The sequence below is a fragment of the Perognathus longimembris genome, chromosome 1 (assembly GCF_023159225.1).
Source record: "Perognathus longimembris pacificus isolate PPM17 chromosome 1, ASM2315922v1, whole genome shotgun sequence".
NCBI classification, from domain to species: Eukaryota; Metazoa; Chordata; class Mammalia; order Rodentia; family Heteromyidae; genus Perognathus; species Perognathus longimembris.
This window is the reverse complement of record NC_063161.1, coordinates 107,674,686-107,693,669: the sequence shown is the minus strand read 5'-3', so window position 1 is coordinate 107,693,669 and position 18,984 is coordinate 107,674,686. Positions and strand designations below refer to the sequence as shown.

General features: G+C 47.0%; 1 protein-coding gene across 12 annotated transcripts in view; it reads left to right on the top strand.

Annotated features, from left to right (window-relative positions):
* The window catches only part of Wnk2 (WNK lysine deficient protein kinase 2), a 123,077-nt gene that overhangs the window by 94,131 nt on the left and 9,962 nt on the right, over positions 1-18,984 (top strand). For 9 of the 12 annotated variants that reach the window (XM_048342473.1, XM_048342899.1, XM_048342818.1 and 6 more), the window contains 5 exons: positions 1,872-2,086; positions 3,079-3,249; positions 4,075-4,173; positions 10,726-10,770; positions 12,304-12,542. In XM_048342473.1, coding sequence (XP_048198430.1) covers positions 1,872-2,086; positions 3,079-3,249; positions 4,075-4,173; positions 10,726-10,770; positions 12,304-12,542 — 769 coding nt within the window. The remainder of the gene's footprint in view (positions 1-1,871; positions 2,087-3,078; positions 3,250-4,074; positions 4,174-10,725; positions 10,771-12,303; positions 12,543-18,984) is intronic. The other 3 variants (XM_048342306.1, XM_048342649.1, XM_048342390.1) reach the window with 3 other exon arrangements.

Sequence of the window (18,984 nt, the reverse complement as noted above, 5' to 3'; positions counted from 1 at the left end):
CCTAGAAGTGGGGTGAAGCCTAGAGAAGGGGTAGAAGAAGGCCTAAAGATGGGGTAGAGCCTACAAATAGTGAGGCTGGAGATGGGTGGGGCCTAGAGACAGCGTGGTGCCTAATCACTAAGAGGAAAGGATGGAGGAGTCTAGGAAGCTTCAGAAAAGAAGGGACTTAGGGGGCTGGGAATATGGCCTACTGGTAGAGTGCTTACCTCATATACATGAATCCCTGGGTTCTATTCCTCAGCACCACATAACCAGAAAAGGCTGGAAGTGGCACTGTGGCTCAAGAGGTAGAGTGCTAGCCTTGAACAAAAGGAAGTCAGGAACAGTGTTCAGGCCCTGAGTTCAAGCCCCAGGACTTGCCAAAAAGAAGGAGGGGAGGAGAAGGAGGAGAAGGAGGAGGGGGGAAGAGAAGGGGGGAGGAGGGGGAGGAAGAGGAGGAGGAGGGAGGAGGAGGGAGGAGGAGGAGGAGGGAGGAAGAGGAGACGACTTAGGGAACCCAAGAAAGGGAGAAACAGAGCCTGATAGGGCCAAGGAGCATATTGGAAAGTAGTGGTCTTTTAGAAGGAATGAGGAAGAATTTGAACCTCAATTCAGAATGAAAGGAACTTAATAACATCTGATAAGAGACAACCAGTTGTTTCCAAGGTGCTTTTGCATCAGAACCTGGCACCTTGTTAAAACATATACATTAGGAGTTCTGTACCACCAGGACCCTGAGCCCTGTGAAGAGCAGGCTGGGGCAGCTTGAACCCAGAGGCAGCCCCAAAGTGGGAGTCACACTATAGTGAGGGGGAATAATAGCTTTGGAGCCACAAGCTTCAAGCCTTGGCCTAGACCTGTCCTGAAGTCCTGCATAAGAGGACCCTCTACTGACCCAGTGGGTTTGGAAGCCTACTCCCTTCCAAAGAGAATCTCATGCAAATGGCAGTTTGCTGTCTTCACTTCTTAATTTGTAGGGAGAAAGCCACTTGATGGCTTTGTTTTCCTTTTACTTATTGATTTTCTTTACTAGCTAAAGAAAGTCTTATGTATAAAACACAGTTCTCAGGTGTTGAAGATGCAGAAGGTAAATAGAACTTGCTCTCTCATTTCTAACCATGAAAACTATCCATTTTTCCAGTACAAAAGGTGAAGATGGGCTGAGGATGGGGAGCAGAAAGGACTGTAACCCTCTTGTTGGGGCAGCTGGAACCCTGTGGGTGTTGGTGTTAGTGTCTGGAAGCTGAGTGTGAGGTGCAGGAGAGTGGTGAGAAAGGAAGCCAAGGGTACAGCTCCTTCCTCAGGGAGGCCCAGGAGGGACCACTGCCTCCTTCCTTTTCGCTGTCCTAGAGACCACCCTTGCCCACTCGTATTCCACCTGTGTCTTAACCCCAACCGAGCCCTCTGCAGTAGATCGGTGGGATAATATATCCAGCCAGAGCCCCTGAGCCAGTAGCAGCATATCCTGCGTCTGGTTCACTTTTCCCACTCACTCCATTGATTTGCACAGAGCAGTTGTCACTCATGGTCCTGATAAAATGAGGCAGCCCTCAACTTCAAGCACCAGCTCATTTTCTCATCACCTGTGCTAGTGCATATGGCTTTAATTGCAGACATAAGCCTATGCGTGGGGTTGTCCATGCCTCTCTGGCTGTGAGACAGCAGAGAAGTTGTCACTGAAAATTTAAAGCCCCTCAACTCCTCAGTCATCAGCTGTTATCAAAGCCAGAGGCCCCTCTCCTTATACCTGCCTGGCTTAAATGTAAATAATGCCTTTGAAAGTCCTCCTGAATAGCCCAGGTAAAGACTCAGGCAAGATTGCTACCTCTTCCCCACACAACCAGGCACCTCCTGCAGGGGAAGCCCACCTGCCCTCTCTTCCCTTCCTCCAGGCACCTGAAGGAGATCTCAGAGCTGCAGAGTCAGCAGAAGGAGGAGATTGAGGCTCTCTACCGACGCCTGGGCAAGCCACTTCCACCCAATGTGGGTTTCTTCCACACGGCGCCCCCCACAGGCCGCCGGAGGAAGACCAGCAAGAGCAAGCTAAAGGCTGGCAAGCTATTGAACCCCCTGGTGCAGCAGCTCAAGGTCGTGGCCTCCAGCACAGGTCGGCTGCTGGGTGGAGGGCTGCACTGGGGCTTGGTCAGAAGTGTCCTGGGGAGCCCCTGAGTGAGCCTGGGAAGCAGGCTCAGAGGTGCAATACTCCTAGACCTGGAAGAATGTCTGAGGTTTTCTTCTTTCTGGATCCCCTTTCACTAGAGCTGGGACGTTACTGCAGGCCCAAGGAGGCCCCCAGCCTCTATGCTTCACGCAGAGTCTATGTGTAGGCAGGGCCTGCATGGAGCCAGGCCTCCACCCTGAATGAAAGGGATACATGCCCTCAGCCACATCTGGGTTGCAGATACGCCAAGGAAGCCCACACCCATTCTCTCTTCCTGTAGGACATTAACTAGGACAAAAGGTGGCTGCTTCCTCTGGCCTCATTTCTCAGGCATACGTCAGCTAGCCTGCTCACTGGGTTTCAGGAAGCTTTTGCTTTTGCTTTTGGGAGCAAGGATAGGATAAGGATGCCCTCCAGGCCTTATAATGATGAACCTAGTCTTCAGTGCTGTAGGAGCCTGGCTTATATGTCAAGGATTCCTTTGAGGCCTCTCAAGCAGCACCTCAGGGTGTACAATGGCTAAGAGGCCTAGTACTCCAAGGTGGAGACCCTATGAACCCCTAGGCATGCCAGGCAGGAAGGTGTTTAATGCTAAGCACTCCCAAACCACAAGCAGTCCACAAATTATAATAAACGTTTCACAAAGCTCAAAGGAGACTTATTACAGAGCATAGGCCACTTTGAACTCATGCATGTCTCCTTGTCACTTCTTTGTGTAGTATAGGTGCAGCATGGCATTGGGGTTGGTAGGGATGGGGCACTTTCTTTAATCTTTCCCAACACTCCCAACCAGGAGATTGGCCATTCACTTGTTATCTACAGGAGACTCAACTTCCCCCAAGGTCACCCAGCAAAAAACAGGGAGCATACCCAGCCCTCACCCTCCCCTGCCTGGCGGCACCTCATGGTGCCTGTCCCCTCTTTTCCCCCTCGCCCAGGTCACTTGTCTGATTCCAGCAGAGGCCCTCCCGCTAAGGACCCTGCCCACGCCAGCACGCACCCGTGCGCCAAGGCAGTTCAGACCCAGCAGCCCTGCTCCGTCCGAGCCTCCCTTTCCACAGACATCTGCTCCGGCTTAGCCAGTGACGGAGGCGGAGCTCGTGGCCAAGGTGATTTCCAGCTTGCCTGTCTCCAAGCATGTGCCAGCCACGTAGGGCTCAGTGGTGTCCCAGGAGCTCACCTGATTGTGTGGAGGGGGCTAGAGCCACAGCCAAGGCTGTTAAGCAGCTTTGTTAAAAAAAGAAAAAGAAAATGAAAGAGAAAGACAAGGAAAAAAGATGTACTCTTTGGATACAAAGAATGCAATTGTCCTACTATCACCAGGTCTTGCAGTAAGCGGCTCAGAGGCAGGTGGTGGCTTTGCTAGAGTGGGTCTCAGGTAGTGGCCAGGACTGGGAGGGGTCAGCCCGATAACTGGGGAGGGGATGGGACCTGGCATCTTGCTCTGTTCCGTGGTGCCCTCGGCACTGGCTGCCCTGCCCCGCCAACATCCCTGCAGTGGAGCCTGATGGTGCTAAACACCCACTGGGTCCTTCCAAAGCCCATGGGGGGATGGCTGGGGCGCAAGGGCTCAGCTCTCAAGCTGGGAGTTTGGCCCTGGGGAGGAAATGCTGTCTCGTCAATGCTGCTGTGGACAGCAGCAGCTGCTCCATACGGTGTTCTGTCCTCACCATCTCTGTCCAGAGAAATCATGGTGACTGATCCAGGTGCCCCGCCCCACCCCACCCACCCCTCTCCTCCGAGCCGCTTTTCTTCTGCTCCTACTGTTGCCTCCTCCCATTCCATGGTCAGTGGCTTTGGTGCTCGGGCTGGGCTAGATGGAGCCGTGGATGTTAAGTTACAGGCTGGTGTGGCTGTTGGTGTGGAGAAGGAATCGCAGCAACCTATACTTGATAAGTGTCTCTCTGTTTTCTTCCCTTTATATTCATTTACAGGCTGGACGGTTTACCACCCAACGTCTGAGAGAGGGGCCTATAAGTCTAGTAGCAAGCCTCGTGCTCGATTCCTCAGTGGACCCGTATCTGTGTCCATCTGTCTGTATTTGTTCTTTTGTATTTTCCCACCTCCCAGCCCTTGGTTTCTCCCCTTCCCACCCCCTGTCTTCATTACTTCTCATGCATTTCATAGGATGCCTCCCCCCACTCCTTGAAGTCACCTCCTCCATATGAAAGGTGGACCCCAGAGCCCTTCCTCTTAAATACCACTGTCCACAGTCATCCCAGCCCCCAACGGCTGTGTGTATGCTCTTGGCTGCGCCCGGGCACCAAAAGCATGCGCAGCAGCACACCTGCCTCTGCCACGGCCCCTCCACCCCCACCACAGGCCAGGGCATTCTGCATCTCTCACCTCATTTATCTTGTTTCTCTTATGTTGAATGTAGTTTTCTGTTGCAACTGTGGCCACTCTATGTGTCTGCTCGTCCCCAGTTCCAGTGACAACAAAAAGGCAACCCCAACCTTCTCTATGTGCACAGTGTGTTGCACACATGCCTAACTCTGAAGACCCACATGTAGTGGGTCAATACAGCCATAAAGGTCCCAGAGGGCATAACCTCTATGTTGGAGGCCAAGGCCCAACACCCAGCCCATTCCCTGCATGTGGAGATGCTAAGAATGTGCTCCAGGGGCTGAGGGTATAGTTCAGTGGCAGAGCTCTTGCCAAGCATGCAAAAGGCCCTGGGTTCCATCCCCAGTACTGCAGACCAAAGAACATGCTTTCCTAGGGCTTCCCCAGACCCTCCTAGCACCATGCAGGAAGGTCCTGCTCCCTCTATGGTCTTTCCTCATCCTTTGCTCACTCCAACTCCAAAAGGTGACACTTAACACTTGCCTCCTGTGGCAATTCCTTGAAACATGCATCCTGCCCGGCCCCTAGTTCTCTCCCACCCAGCTGGAGCACCCTGCTTGGTGTGTTTTCCTCCTACCCCATGTGACTTCTCAGATGAAGTCAATGAGCAACTCCTCAGACCTCTACCAAATCCCAACCACCCACTCTCTGCCTTCCTCAGATACCCTGGGCTGTGTGCCTAGTACTCAGGAGTACACACCTGCTTGGGGCCGCCCACCATTGTGCATTTTGTTTTTAATACTCCAAACAATTGGCAAATGAATCAAAAGCTGTGGAGTTTTTAGAGGGTTTTTAGTTTTAGGGGTTTCTCTCTTTTCTTTTTTTTTTTTTGTCTTTTTAAAGAAAAACTAGAGCTTTTTGACAATTGGATTGGAGATGCTAGTTTGGGGCATGTGACTTTTTGCTTGTACAATAAAGATACATTGTCCTTGTGGGGACCTAGAGGCCATGTCTTCAGTAGGTGACCATTGCCATTCCCCGCTCTCCTCATCAGAGGCCCACATGTGTCATCAGTCTCCAGGCAAGGCCAATCAAGGTCACAAGGCCACGTGAAAACGCTAAGAACTTCCCAGTGGCTTCTCATCCATTGAACAGGCTGCTTCATTGGGGCCACGGCGATTTCTGATTGGTGGTGCATCTGTGTGGCTTCTGGCCAGTTGCTGAGTTGAAGATGGGGAAAGGTTAGGAGGACTGCCTCTGTGCATCCCTCATCTTTGCAGCAGGCCAGCCCTGTCCCTGTCCTCCAGCCTTATTGTGGCCTCTGCTTGCCAAATGACTCTCTTGCTGTCCCTGGTGTGCATGCAGCTCATTGCTGGAGTTTGTTACCAGGGATAAGAGCACCTGGGTCTCAGGGTGTCTTCCATCCTCAGAATTGCTGGTCATAGGAACCAGAGGAGAATACATGGTGACTTTCCCATGGCACCTGGATCAAGTAGTTCACCAACCAGCTATAGCACAATTATGTCTCTGAGATTGGCACTGATTCTCTACCCAGTGTTGTGCTTTTAGAGTTTTTGGTAGTTTTGCTATAAATTACTAGTCCAAGATTTAAAAAAAATAAAAGAATGAAATCCAGAAGAAACAGATATCTAAGTAGACTAGGCTGGGTGGCTTTGGATGTGGTGTATATTAGGAAAATGGAAGAGAAGGTAAGGAAACAGGCGGACTCAATCTTTCACAGGAGAGGATTGTTTATTGAGATAGAGCAGTGAGGGACACAGCCTTCCTGTGGGCTTGGAGACTGTGTTTTCGAGCTGGGACAGGAGCAGTGTGTACCACCTGCCAGGACCTTGTGAACTCTACGGATTTGTGATTTCACAGCACCAGTCCCTTTCAAGCCAGGGATAGCTGATTCATTCTTCAGGGTAATACACTAATACCCTTCTCCCATTCTCTCAAGTGGCTGCTGTGGCAGAGTTCAGGCAGACATCTGCTCTGGGTACCTCTTGCTGTAGTGCATAGATCCAGCTCCCAGGTGGGCTGTAGGCCACTTCACCAACCCCAGCACACACACACACACACACACACACACACACACACACACACACACACACACTATAGGAATTTAGCCAGACACACACTCTCTCTCTCTCTCTCTCTCTCTCTCTCTCTCTCTCTCTCTCTCTCTCTCTCTCTCTCTCTCTCTAGGAATTTAGCCAGAAAGGCTCTCCTGTCATATATGGTGTCTGGGCTCTAGGGTCCAGGTTTCTCATTGAGCTATCCCTTCATCTGCTGGTTCCTGGGTAAAGTGCAGGAGAGACCCCCAGAGAAAGCAGCACTTTGTGGTCCATGAGGACTGAGTCAGGGGCTAGAGGGAAATTCAAAGCCTCGTGAGCACATGAGGTGATAGGATTGAGCCAAATTTGGGACCAGGAATAGGGAAGGTCCTTGGCTCTGTGGCTTGGAAGATGCTGGATTATAATCACTTCTGCATAGCTGTGGGGTATGAGGTTGGAGGTGATGCTGCAAAGTTACTTGATAAAGCCTAGAGAAAGTCTTAGTTCATGTCCTTGGTGTATGATGCCTCCATCTCATAGAAGACAGAAAGCTCAAGAAAAACAAAATATGCCTTAATTTTTTAATTTTTAATTTTTATATTTTGGTACCAGGCCTGGAGTTTAAACTTAGGACCTAGGCACTCTTTCTGAGCTTTTATACTCCAGGATGGTACTCTACTATGTGAGCCATAGCTCTATTTCGGGCTTTTTGGTGGTTAATCGGAGATAGAGTCTCACAGATTTTCCTGCCCAGGCTAGCTTGAAATTGGGATCCTCAGATCTTGACATTCTGAGTAGCTAGGATTACTGGCTTGAGCCACTGGCACCTGGCTTTAGATTGTTTTGATGTGCAAAAATATCTAGGCTTCCATGAAGTTAGAAAAGGAAAAACAACCCCCAGCAGGGAAGGTTGTGGCCCTGTCTAGAGTTAGAGCAGCAAGTGGCTCCAGAGGTAGGGCTGAGCCCCAGAAGAGGGAAAGGTGATAAACTGCTCCCCAGTGAGTGAGGACTCTGTATCAGAACCCTGCCTCCAGCTTGAGCAAGGCCCCTGGCTTAGACTCACATCTGGCTTCTCATGCACAAGCCTTTCTTTATGAGAGGCAGAGAATGCACCCTAAAAGTTGGTGCCCACAGAACCTGAGAAAGGATCTGGTGGTTCTCTTGGACAGAAGCGATGGCCACAGTCCACTGAGCTATTGCCTCTGTTTTCCCCCTCTCAATAGAGAGGCATGGATATCTCCAGGCCTTGCAAGACTCCATTAGGTTGTATTGTCCTTGTCCCTTTGCTATGTAAGTTCTCGTACAGGAACCTGTGTACCTCTTGGCCTTCTCCTACCCTGAAATGTTTTCTCTCCATGAGAGACACTGAGAGTCCGATAAGGCCCCGAGCAGAGGAAACAAGATGTGCCTCCACCCACATTGTCCCCCAGCCTCCAACCTCTGCAGCCCATGCTACCCAGACCTGTTAGAGCAGACATGTGGGCTCCAGAGCAAGTAAAAATGTCCCCAGACCACCCTGGGCAGAATCAAGAACTATCATTTCTCGATTAATGCTTCGTGGACAATTTTTGCTTATCTTCTCAGCTTGAGGAGGTGGTTGCTCAATATATAGAGAACCTGTATGATGTTTTGGCCTTGGATATCAGAACAGGGGGCCAGTGGTGCTGTTGGACAGTGCTGACCCATCAGAGATTTTGAGAGAATATGAGGCAGAGCTATTTGGACCAGCTAGAGGGGACTGGGCCTGAGCTGCTTAATACCAGGGCTGACCCTGCAGGTCAGTGTCTGTGTGAATGATGCTGTACCCGATGTTCTTGTGAATGTTATCAATATTTGAGCACTGAGATATAAAAAGAAAATGTGAAAAATTGCTTCAGGCCTGACCTACTTTTTAGGCCATCTATCCTTGTCAGTCATCTGGGACTTCGAATCTGTCATGCTCTAGATGTCCACCTCGCCACTAGGGAAGGGTTGAATGGTGGTGGGTGCTGGTGCTGTGGACAGAGCAAACTGCCAACTCAAGAGCGGCATCTGGTTTGGGCCAGAGTACAACCCCAGGTAGAGCAACCCCACTTCAGGGACAGGTGGGAACTCCAGGAGACCAAAGTGAGTGAGCCTGGTTAAAATCAGAGGAGGAATTCCTCTAGGTGGTCTTGTCCACTGCCATTGCTGCCCTGGGTGAGAGGAGCTCATGGATGTCTATCCTGACAGTGTGCAGTGGTGGTGGCTTGTCTAACAGATGCTCCCTGGTGGGCATGTGAAGAGCAGGGCCTGGGCCAGGTCAGAGGTTCTGTGGAAGGTGGACTGGAAGAGATATAAGGATAGGCAGGGCTGTCCAGCACAGGCAGCTGCTACGCTGAGGTTCTGCACTAGTACTACCCCAAAGCAGCATGAACTTGATGTCACAGGACCAGTTCTGAGTGGTATAGAAGAACTGTACTCTGGTCATCTGAGGCTAGAGTCCAGGAAGGTCATTGGGGGAGAGCTATCTGTCCTTTGGTCACTTTGGATCTCATCCTGGCTGTGTGGGTCAGGAGTGTTATGGCCACTTGCTACCTGAGTCCAGGAAGGGCAGTGGCAGCTGGCTCATCTGATATTTTATCTAGTATGACAATAGTCAAGAATGAGCTATGCAGCACAGGTATTGGACACCGAGAGTTGACTGACAGGTATGGTGGTCCTTTTATAAAGCATCTGCGACAGCTCAGGTGAGTGCTCCAGCTTGACAGTGTCCTTCCATCTTCGAGCCATCTTTGTGCAATTATTGTGGCCCAGATGTAGCTCCAGCCCCACACAAAACTGCAGAAATATGGTTTCTTTCCCAGTGTCCCTTCTTTCCCAGCCCAGGCTGTAGCCTCACATGGAAAACAACCCTCCTGATTCTTAACAGTGGATCAGAGAGGGCTCTGCCCTCCACAGAGATCTGACAGATCTCACCTACTCACCTCTTTTCTGTGTCTCCAACCAAAGAGCTTACTTTTCCCCCACTGTATCCTTAGTGCTCACACTGAACAAACTTAGTGCTCAAACTGAACAAAATGAGTCAAGGAAGGCCATTTGAGCAGAGTTTCCTATTGCAAGATACACAGCCTGGGGCTGAGCTCAGACCAGGAGGCCAGCTCAGTGTCTGTCCTCTGTCCCCCAAGGCAAGAAGCAAATAGAAAAGCAGAGGTGGCTAGGGTTTTCCAGGTCTCTGGTTTCTGAGTTTCATGGATCTGTGCTGCATATGCACACCTTCCTGGGGAGTAAGTATCCATGGGGCAGAGGTAGTATGTTTGGGCAGTGGGGGTCTGTGGGCTACAGTTCAGGCCCTCCCAGCTAATGTGGGTGGCTTTGCCGAGTGACCTTGGGGAAGTCTGAGCTCCTCCTTACCAGTTCCAGTTCTCTAGCTAGACAAAGGATAAACTGGAATGGTAGCAAATCCTAGCATAGCTCCTAGTCTAGCCCCAGCTCCTACCCCTACCATCTAGGCCCTGCAGATAGATTCAGTGTTTTACCTGCCTGACTTGCCCCCAACTGTCTCTGGGCAGTAAAGACGGGTCCACTGATGTGGTAATTCAGTGATGGAGTCTTGTCCTGCCCCTAGGAAAAGGAACCATTTACAAGAGAGGCAGCATGGTCTCCCAAAATCAGTCAGCCCTGAGATCAGCCCTCCCGTTTTCCAATTTGCTGCCTTGTCTGACCTCATTTAAGGCAGACATCTAGGATCCAGAATTGGTCTCAAACCTACAAAAACAATGTATCTTTTTGCACTAGGAAAACCTTCTGGCCTCAGAGGCCGGCCAGCCCAGGTTATACCCAATTCCATTTTGGGGGAGGGGAGGAGCCTTGGTTAACAATTAGTGGGTTTTCATGCCTCAAACAGTGGGGCTCCCAAAAGCTGGGCTTTTGAAAGCCAAGCAGTGTGCTTTGGGTTTTTTTTTTTCTTTCTTTCTTCTTCCCTGCTTTTCTTTTTTCTTTCTTTTTCTGGAATATGCTTCTAGAGACAAAACACGTTTCCCTGAAGCTTGGGGGGCATACCCTGGCACCTCTGCCTCCTCAGCAAAGCCGTGAGAGCCTGCACACTAACTCTGGGGGCGCTGCCTCCATTACCCCAGGCCAAGTTGGCATTCCTCTCCGAACTGCTGCCTGTGTCTGTCCCTCCCTGCACACTGATGACTTTTGCTTAAGTGTGGTAGCGTGAACGATGTGTGCTGTTCTGCCTAACCCTGTGGTCTTGTGTCGTTTGTTTTTCCTTTACAGGGTCAGCCCTGAAGCGTCTCTGCCTAGGCAAAGAACACAGCAGTAGTAATTATCTGGGTTTTTTACCCCCTTTGCCCCCTCTCATCGCATGGGCTTTATTGTGGCTAGTGCGCATCAGGGCCTCCTGTGGCCAGGCGGCGTGGCCTGCTCTGTGCCCACCCTGCCGGGCTCCGCTTCGCTTCTGCCTGGCGGGACAGCTGCCCTCGGTTTCCCTTTGTGTCTCCATGGCTCCTAGAGTTTGTGCGGTCTTGCCCGTTCACATCTAACAGGCTTGCCCTTCTCTGGAATGTCCACAGATTACCATTCATTAATTGGCTCCTTTTCCAAAATCATAGGCGTCAGTATTTCCTTGAAGTGCTAAAGATGAGTGCTTTTCCCAAGGAGAGATACCAGGACCGAATGGGTATTAGTCTACCTGGGCCACTCACCCTCCCCCCACTCCCTTTCTCTCTTTCTTTTTCTCCCTTCTTCCCTCTTCCCTCCTCCTCTCTCTTCCCTCCTCTTTCTCTCCCATCTTTTTCTTTCCTTCTCCTTTTTTTTTTTTATAAAAAGAATTCTTTTCTGGGCTAAAAATTACATGTAGAAATAGCTCTGTGTGTAAAATCTCATCACTAATTTTTAATTGTTTGTGTCTGTGCTCTGTCATTGCTACCCACTAAAGTTCACTACATTTTGCAACAGCTTGTTTGAAGAGATGGTCATTAGCTGGGTTTTTTGTTAATTACTATTCTTTTTATTAGTGAAGAGAAAAAATTTAATTGGCCTACTCAAAATTGCCAGCTAGAAATAGGGTGGAGGGAGAGGGATTCATTTATAAAATTTACAAGTCATCTGTTGGCCATTAAAAAAATGAACATAAAAAAGATTGGATAGAAGCAGCCAGCACTCTGGTTATCAGAGCAGCTCCTAACAACCCTCCTCCCTCCCTCTCAAAGCATCCCCCACCCTTGCCTAAGGCCCTAAGTATTTGTGCCTTTTATTAACACCTTCCCCAAATGTTCCAGTAAGAAAACATGCCACTTCTTGGTCTTGAGTTCCAAACTAAGATGGGAAAATTCACAAAACTGTAAATATGAATACAACCTGTCCAGGGGTGGGGGGTACAGGTTTTTGTGACCTCTGAATGTGGCATACTCCGCAAGGTATCCTAGCATCTTCATGCTATGCAGAGGATGCCGAGATCAGAGAGAGCTGGAGGTGTCTGACGCTATTCCCTGGAACGCCACCTTTCATGTGTGTGCAGATGTGTCAAGAGTCTCCCACGCTCTCACACGAGAGTCTGGTGGGATGGGCTGCAGTGAGAAAAGTGGATTTTTAACAAGGGATATCCCCTAGCCTGGCTTATGAGATGGGTGATGGCCACCTGGCATCGCTCAGTCACTCTGCCCATGCAGTGTTCTACCATGTCTAAAACTGGGCTGTAAAGCCCCTGATCCAGACCGCCTCTTGAAGCAAGGTGTTACCTGGCCAAAGTGAGGCCATTGTGTCGGCCATCACATAAGAATAACTGCAGCCAGCCCACCAATGGTGCTGGGCGAATGTGTGGCATCACCAATCCTGGTCTATGTGACTCCCCAGGGTCCTCCACCAGCAGCCTGGCCCCAGGCCCCGAGCCTGGTCCCCAGCCCACCCTGCACGTCCAGGCACAGGTGAACAACAGCAACAACAAGAAAGGTACCTTCACCGATGACCTGCACAAGCTGGTGGATGAGTGGACGACCAAGACGGTTGGGGCGGCGCAGCTGAAGCCAACACTCAACCAGCTGAAGCAGACACAGAAGCTGCATGACATGGAGGTTCCTGGCGAGGCACGGGCTGTGAGTACAGGGCAGACACGAGCCTCTTCCCAATGACAGGACGGTGGGCGTGGTGACAATGGAGCCTTATCAGCATCCTGCGTGCCACATAGTCATCATGCTAGCCCTTTGCTCCAGTGGTCTGAGTTCATCTTTACCACAGCCCACCTTCCTGTTTCAACCAGCTGTGCCACTTTATATTCCTACTAGCCACACATGAGGTCGCAGTTTCCCCAAATCTTCAACAACACTAGTTATTGTTTGGGGTTTTTAAATTTATTTTTATTTTTTTATTTTTTGTAATTTATTTATTAAACAAAAATTTTTTGACAAGGTGTTGTGCAAAAAGGGTACAGTTACATAGTAGGGCAGTGTGTACATTTCTTGTGATATCTTACACCCTGTTTTTCTTTCCCTTCCCTAGGTCAGGTAAACATATATACAATACACAATGTACCAAGAACATATACAGTAGCCACGTGACCTACGCCAAAGAAAATTCGCCTAGGGCTTTAAATGTAATGTCGACATTAGACAATATGTCGACAGTAGTCTTATATGAACGTACATACATCGTTTTTTTTCTTTTTGGCCAGTCCTGGGCCTTGAACTCAGGACCTGAGCACTGTCCCTGGCTTCTTTGTGCTCAAGGCTAGCACTCTGCCACTTGAGCCACAGCGCCACTTCTGGCCATTTTTTTCTGTATATGTGGTGCTGGGGAATCGAACCCAGGGCCTCATGTATACAAGGCAAGCACTCTTGCCACTAGGCCATATCCCCAGCCCCAATAGCTTTTGAGCTATTGTATTCTACTGAGAGGTCAATTTTTGACCTTTATATGTTGAGTAGTTGTTTGGTTTTAGTTACATAATGTTGGGTCGCTGACCCAATCCTGTGGGAAATACCATTTGACAAGCAGTTTTTGGTTTCACAGACCTGGTCTCTACTGTCTCTCCGTCACCCCATCTTAACAGTCATATATCAGGGAGATCATGCCCCTTTGTTTTCTGTGTTCTAGGCTTGTCTCACTCAACATTATTTGTTCAAGTTCTGACCATTTCCCTGCGAGTAACAGTATTTCACCATTCCTAATCGCTATGTAGTATTCCATTGTGTATAGGTACCATATTTTTTGGATCCATTCATCTGTGGAGGGGCATCTGGGTTGATTCCATATTTTGGCTGTTGTGAATTGTGCCGCAATAAACATGGAAGTGCAAATGTCTTTTTGATATCTTGGGACCTGCTGTTCAGGATAGATGCCTAGGAGTGGTATGGCTGGGTCATAGGGTAGGTCTATATTGAGCTTTTTGAGAAACCTCCATACTGTTCTCCAAAGTGGTTGTACTAATTTGCACTCCCACCAACAATGGAGAAGGGTTCCTCTTTCCCCATACCCCCTCCAGCATTTGTTGTTGCCTGAGTTCAGAGTATAGGCCATTCTAACTGGAGTGAGGTGGTATCTCAGGGTTGTTTTTATTTGCATTTCCTTTACTACCAGGTATGTTGAACATTTCCTCATATGATTCTTTGCCATTTTTATCTCTTCTCTTGTGAAGTCTCTCTTTAGCTCCTTTGCCCATTTCCTAATTGGTTTACTGGGCTTGGAGGGGCTTAGTTTTTTAGTTCTCTGTAGATGACAGATATTAGGCCTTTGTCTGTTGCTGTGCTGGTAAAGATCCTTTCCCATATGTTTGGCTGTCTTTCTATTTTGGTGGCTATGTCCTTAGCTGTGCAGAAACTTTTTAATTTGTAGTAGTCCCATTTGTCGAGTCTCTCCCCTATTTGTTGTGCCCCTGGGACTCTATTCAGGAAGTTCCTTCCTGTGCCTGTAAGTTCTAGCGTCTTTCCTACTCTGTCCTTCAGTAGTTTCAAGGATTCAGGTCTGATATTGAGGTCCTTGATCCATTTTGAGTTGATCTTGGTGCATGGTGATAGGCTTGGGTCTACTTTGAGTTTTCTGCATATGGCTGCCCAGTTCTCCCAGCACCAGTAGTTGAAGAGGCTATGTTTATTCCATTGTATGCCTTTAGCTCCTTTGTCGAATATCAGCTGACTGTAGGAGTGCGGTTTTATTTCTGGATCTTCAATTCTAATCCATTGGTCTTCCGGTCTGTTTTTATACCAATACTAGGCTGTTTTTGTTATGATGGTCCTATAGTAGAGCTTGAAGTCTGGTATTGTGATACCTCCTGCACTGCTTTTTTTTTGCCTAGAATTGCTTTGGCTATTCTAGGTCTTTTGTTGTTCCATATGAATTTATGGATTGCTTTCTCTATTTCAGTGAAGAATGTAACTGGGATTTTGATAGAGATTGCATTGAATTTGTATAACAATTTGGGCAATATGGCCATTTTCACTATATTGATTCTGCCTACCCATGAGCATGGGAGGTCTTTCCATCTCCTTGTGTCTTCTTTGATTTCCCTTATTAGATTTTTATAGTTCTCATTAAATAGGTCCGTCACGTCCTTGGTTAGGTTGATCCCTAGGTACTTTATTTTTTTTTTTTTTAGCTACTGTAAATGGAATTGTTTCCATAATTACCTTTTCTGCTTGTACATTGCTGGTGTACAGAAAAGCTGCTGACTTTTGTGGATTGATTTTGTATCCTGCTACTTTGCCAAAATGGTTTATTAGGTGTAGGAGTTTGGGGACTGAGTTTTTTGGGTCCTTCAGATATAAGATCATGTCGTCTGAGAATAGGGATAGCTTGATTTCTTCCTTGCAGATGTGGATCCCTTTGATGTCCTCCTCTTGCCTTATTGCTATGGCTGTGGATTCCAGCACTATGTTGAAAAGAAGTGGGGAGAGTGGGCATCCTTGTCTTGTTCCTGAGTTTAGGGGGAATGATTTAAGTTTCTCTCCATTTAATATGATGTTAGCAGTTGGTTTGTTGTATATGGCTTTTATTGTTTTGAGGAATGTTCCATCTATTCCTGTTCTCTCCAGAGCTTTTAATAAGTATGGATGTTGTATTTTGTCAAAGACTTTTTGAGCATCGACTGAGATAACAATGTGATTCTTGATTTTAATTCTGTTTATGTAGTGAATTACATTGATTGATTTACGGATATTGAACCATCCTTGTTACTGTGGGATGAAGCCTACTTGGTCATGATGTATAATTTTCTTGATCAGTTTCTGGATTCTGTTAGCTAATGTTTTATTGAGGAGCTTTGCGTCTGTGTTCATTAGTGATATTTGTCTGTAGTTCTCTTTTTTGGTTGGGTCTTTGCCTGGTTTGGGAATGAGTATGATATTAGCTTCATAGAATGAGTTTGGGATTTCTCCCTCTCTTTCTATTTCGCAGAAGAGTTTGAGGAGTATTGGTATTAGCTCCTCACTGAAGGTTTTATAGAATTCGTTGGTGAATCCATCTGGGCCTGGGCTTTTCTTTGTTGGGAGGTTCTTGATTTCCCCCTGTATCTCACGGTAAGTTATTGGTTTATTTAGTTGATTTATTTCTTCTTGGTTCAGTTTGGGCAGTTTATACTTCTCTAAGAATTGATCCATTTCTGTAAAATTATTGTTTTTTAGTGAGTAGAGGTTCTGGAAATAGTTCCTTATGAGTGTTTGAATATCATGTGTACTTGTTGTAATTTTTCCGGTGGAGTCCCTGATTTTACGTATATGAGTCTCTTCTCTTCTCTTTTTTGTAAGTCTTGCGAGGGGTCTGTCAATTTTATTTATTTTCTCAAAGAACCAGCTTTTAGTCTTATTTATTTGTTGAATGGTCTTTCTATTTTCAATCAGATTTATCTCTTCTTTAATCTTTGTGATCTCTCTCCTAGTCATTTTAGATTCGATCATTTCTTGTTTCTCCAGTTGTTTTAGTTTCATCGTGAGGTTATTCACCTGCTCTGTTTCCATTCTTTTAATTTGAGTGCTGAGGGTGATGATCTTGCCCCTCAGTACTGCCTTAGCTGTGTCCCATAGGTTTCTTTGTGATGTATTTTCATTGTCATTGTGGCTTATGAATTCGTTAATTTCATCTTTAATTTGGCCTATGGCCCAAGTGTTGGATAACGGTGTGGGGTTTAGCCTCCAAGAATGTGTATAGCCTCTGTGGTAACCGTTGTTATTGAGGGTTACCTTTAATCCACTGTGGTCAGATATAATACATGGGATGACGTCAATACTTTTGTATTTGCTGAGGTTCTTTGTGTGGGCTATGACATGGTCTATTTTGGAGTATGATCCATGGGCTGCTGAGAAGAAAGTGTATTGGGTCTCTGTAGGGTGGAAGATTCTGTATAGATCTGTCAGATCCATTTGGGATATGGTGTTACTTAGGTCCTCAGCTCCCTTGCTAATCCTGTGGGTGTTGGATCTGTCTCTTGGAGAGAGTAGGGTATTAAAGTCACCCACTATGATTGTGTTTGGGTCTATCTTGTTTTGTATTTCTGTGAGAATTTGCTTGACATATGTAGGGCCTCTTTTGTTCGGTGAATATACATTTATCACCGTGATGTCTTGATTCTGGATTTTTCCTTGTATTAAAATGTAGTGACCTTCTTTGTCTTTTTGAGTTGATTTTAATGAGAAGTCCAGCTTGTCTGAGATCAGGATGGTTACTCCTGCCATTTTGGTAGGTGCATTTGCTTGGAAGATCTTGCTCCATCTTTTCATTCGGAGCCTGTTTTTATCCCTTGCTGTAAGGTGGGTCTCTTGTAGACAACAGATGGCAGCTTTTTGTTTGCGGATCCATTCTGCCAGTCTGCTCCTCTTTATCGGAGAGTTTATACCGTTTATATTCAAAGAGATCAAGCATAAGAGTGTTTTTTCTCCTTCCATTTTCTTGTTGGGCTGTTTTTCCTCCTTTTTTTTTTTTTTTCTTGTCTTTAGTGAGCTGCTCTTTCTGTTGGGCTCTGGCTATTGTAGTTTCTTTCTGTTTCTGTCTGTGTGTCCTGTATGATTTCTGTTGGGTGGGATTCCCCTCTTAGAATTTGCTGTAAGGCTGGTTTTTTATTCACATACTCCTTTAGATCCTCTTTGCTATGGAAAGATCTGGTTTTCCCCTCGAATATGAACTCCAGTTTCACTGGATATTTTATTCTAGGTTGGCAATTGTTGGCCTGTAGGACTTGGATGGTGTTCTTCCATTCTCTTTGCACGTGGTAGGTTTGTGTGGAGCGGTCTGCTGTTATTCAGATCCTCTTCCCATTGTAATAAATTTCTTTCTTCGCTTTAGCTGCATTCAAAATTTGCTCTTTATTCTTGAGATCTGAAGTCTTGAATATTATGTGCCTTGGCGTGGCTTTTCTAGGGTCTGGTCTGCCAGGTGTCCTATAGGCTTCGGTTACCTGGATGAGGTCCCTTGTGAGATTGAGGAAGACTTCTGCAATCACTTTATTGAAGATATGTTGAAGCCCTCTGCTCTGGTATTCGGCTCCTTCTTCTATTCCAATTATGCGCAGATTATATCTCTTGTCTTTGTCCACTAGCTCCTGGATTAGTCTGCCCTGGAGCTTTACCATTTCTTGGAGTGTGGTAATTTTCTGGTTCTTATCGGCTGCATCATCGTCCAAGAGAGAGATTCTGGCTTAAATATGGTCAATTCTTTGTGCTGTGGATTCAAGTGCGGAGCTTATGGATGTCAGAGAGCTATTTATGGTTGGCAGATCAGCTCTGATCATGGAAATTTCTTCCTTTAAAAAGTTGTATTTTATGTGGTACATTTACACAATGGAATTTTATGCCTCTATCAGAAAGAATGACATTGTTCCATTTGTAAGGAAATGGAAGGACTTGGAAAAAGTTATACTAAGTGAAGTGAGCCAGACCCAAAGAAACATGGACTCTATGGCCTCCCTTATTGGGAATAATTAGTACAGGTTTAGGCAAGCCATAGCAGAGCATCACAAGGCCCAATAGCTATACCCTTAGGAACACATAAGATGATGCTAAGTGAAATGAACCCCATGTTATGGAAACAAGTGATATATCACAGTTGTAACTACTTTCAACGTCCTATATGTATGTGTAGTTTCTATTATTGATGATGTTCTTGTATCACCTTCCTATGGTTGTACCTACACTATCTCTGTAATCTTATCTGAGTATATTGGAAACCGTGTTTACTGATATTGGAAGTAGGAAATTCAAAGGGAATACCAAATTTGAGAGACACAGGGTAAAAAAAGAGAAATAACTACAAAAGCAATACTTGCAAAACTGTTTGGTGTAAGTGAACTGAACACCTGGGGGGGGGAGGGAAAGGGGGGGAGGGAGGGGGGCATGAGGGACAAGGCAACAAACAGTACAACAAATGTATCCAATGCCCAACGTATGATACTGTAACCTCTCTGTACATCAGTTTGATAATAAAAATTAGAGAAAAAAAAAAGTTGTATTTTAGGGGCTGGGGATATAGCCTAGTGGCAAGAGTGCCTGCCTCGGATACACGAGGACCTAGGTTCGATTCCCCAGCACCACATATACAGAAAACGGCCAGAAGCGG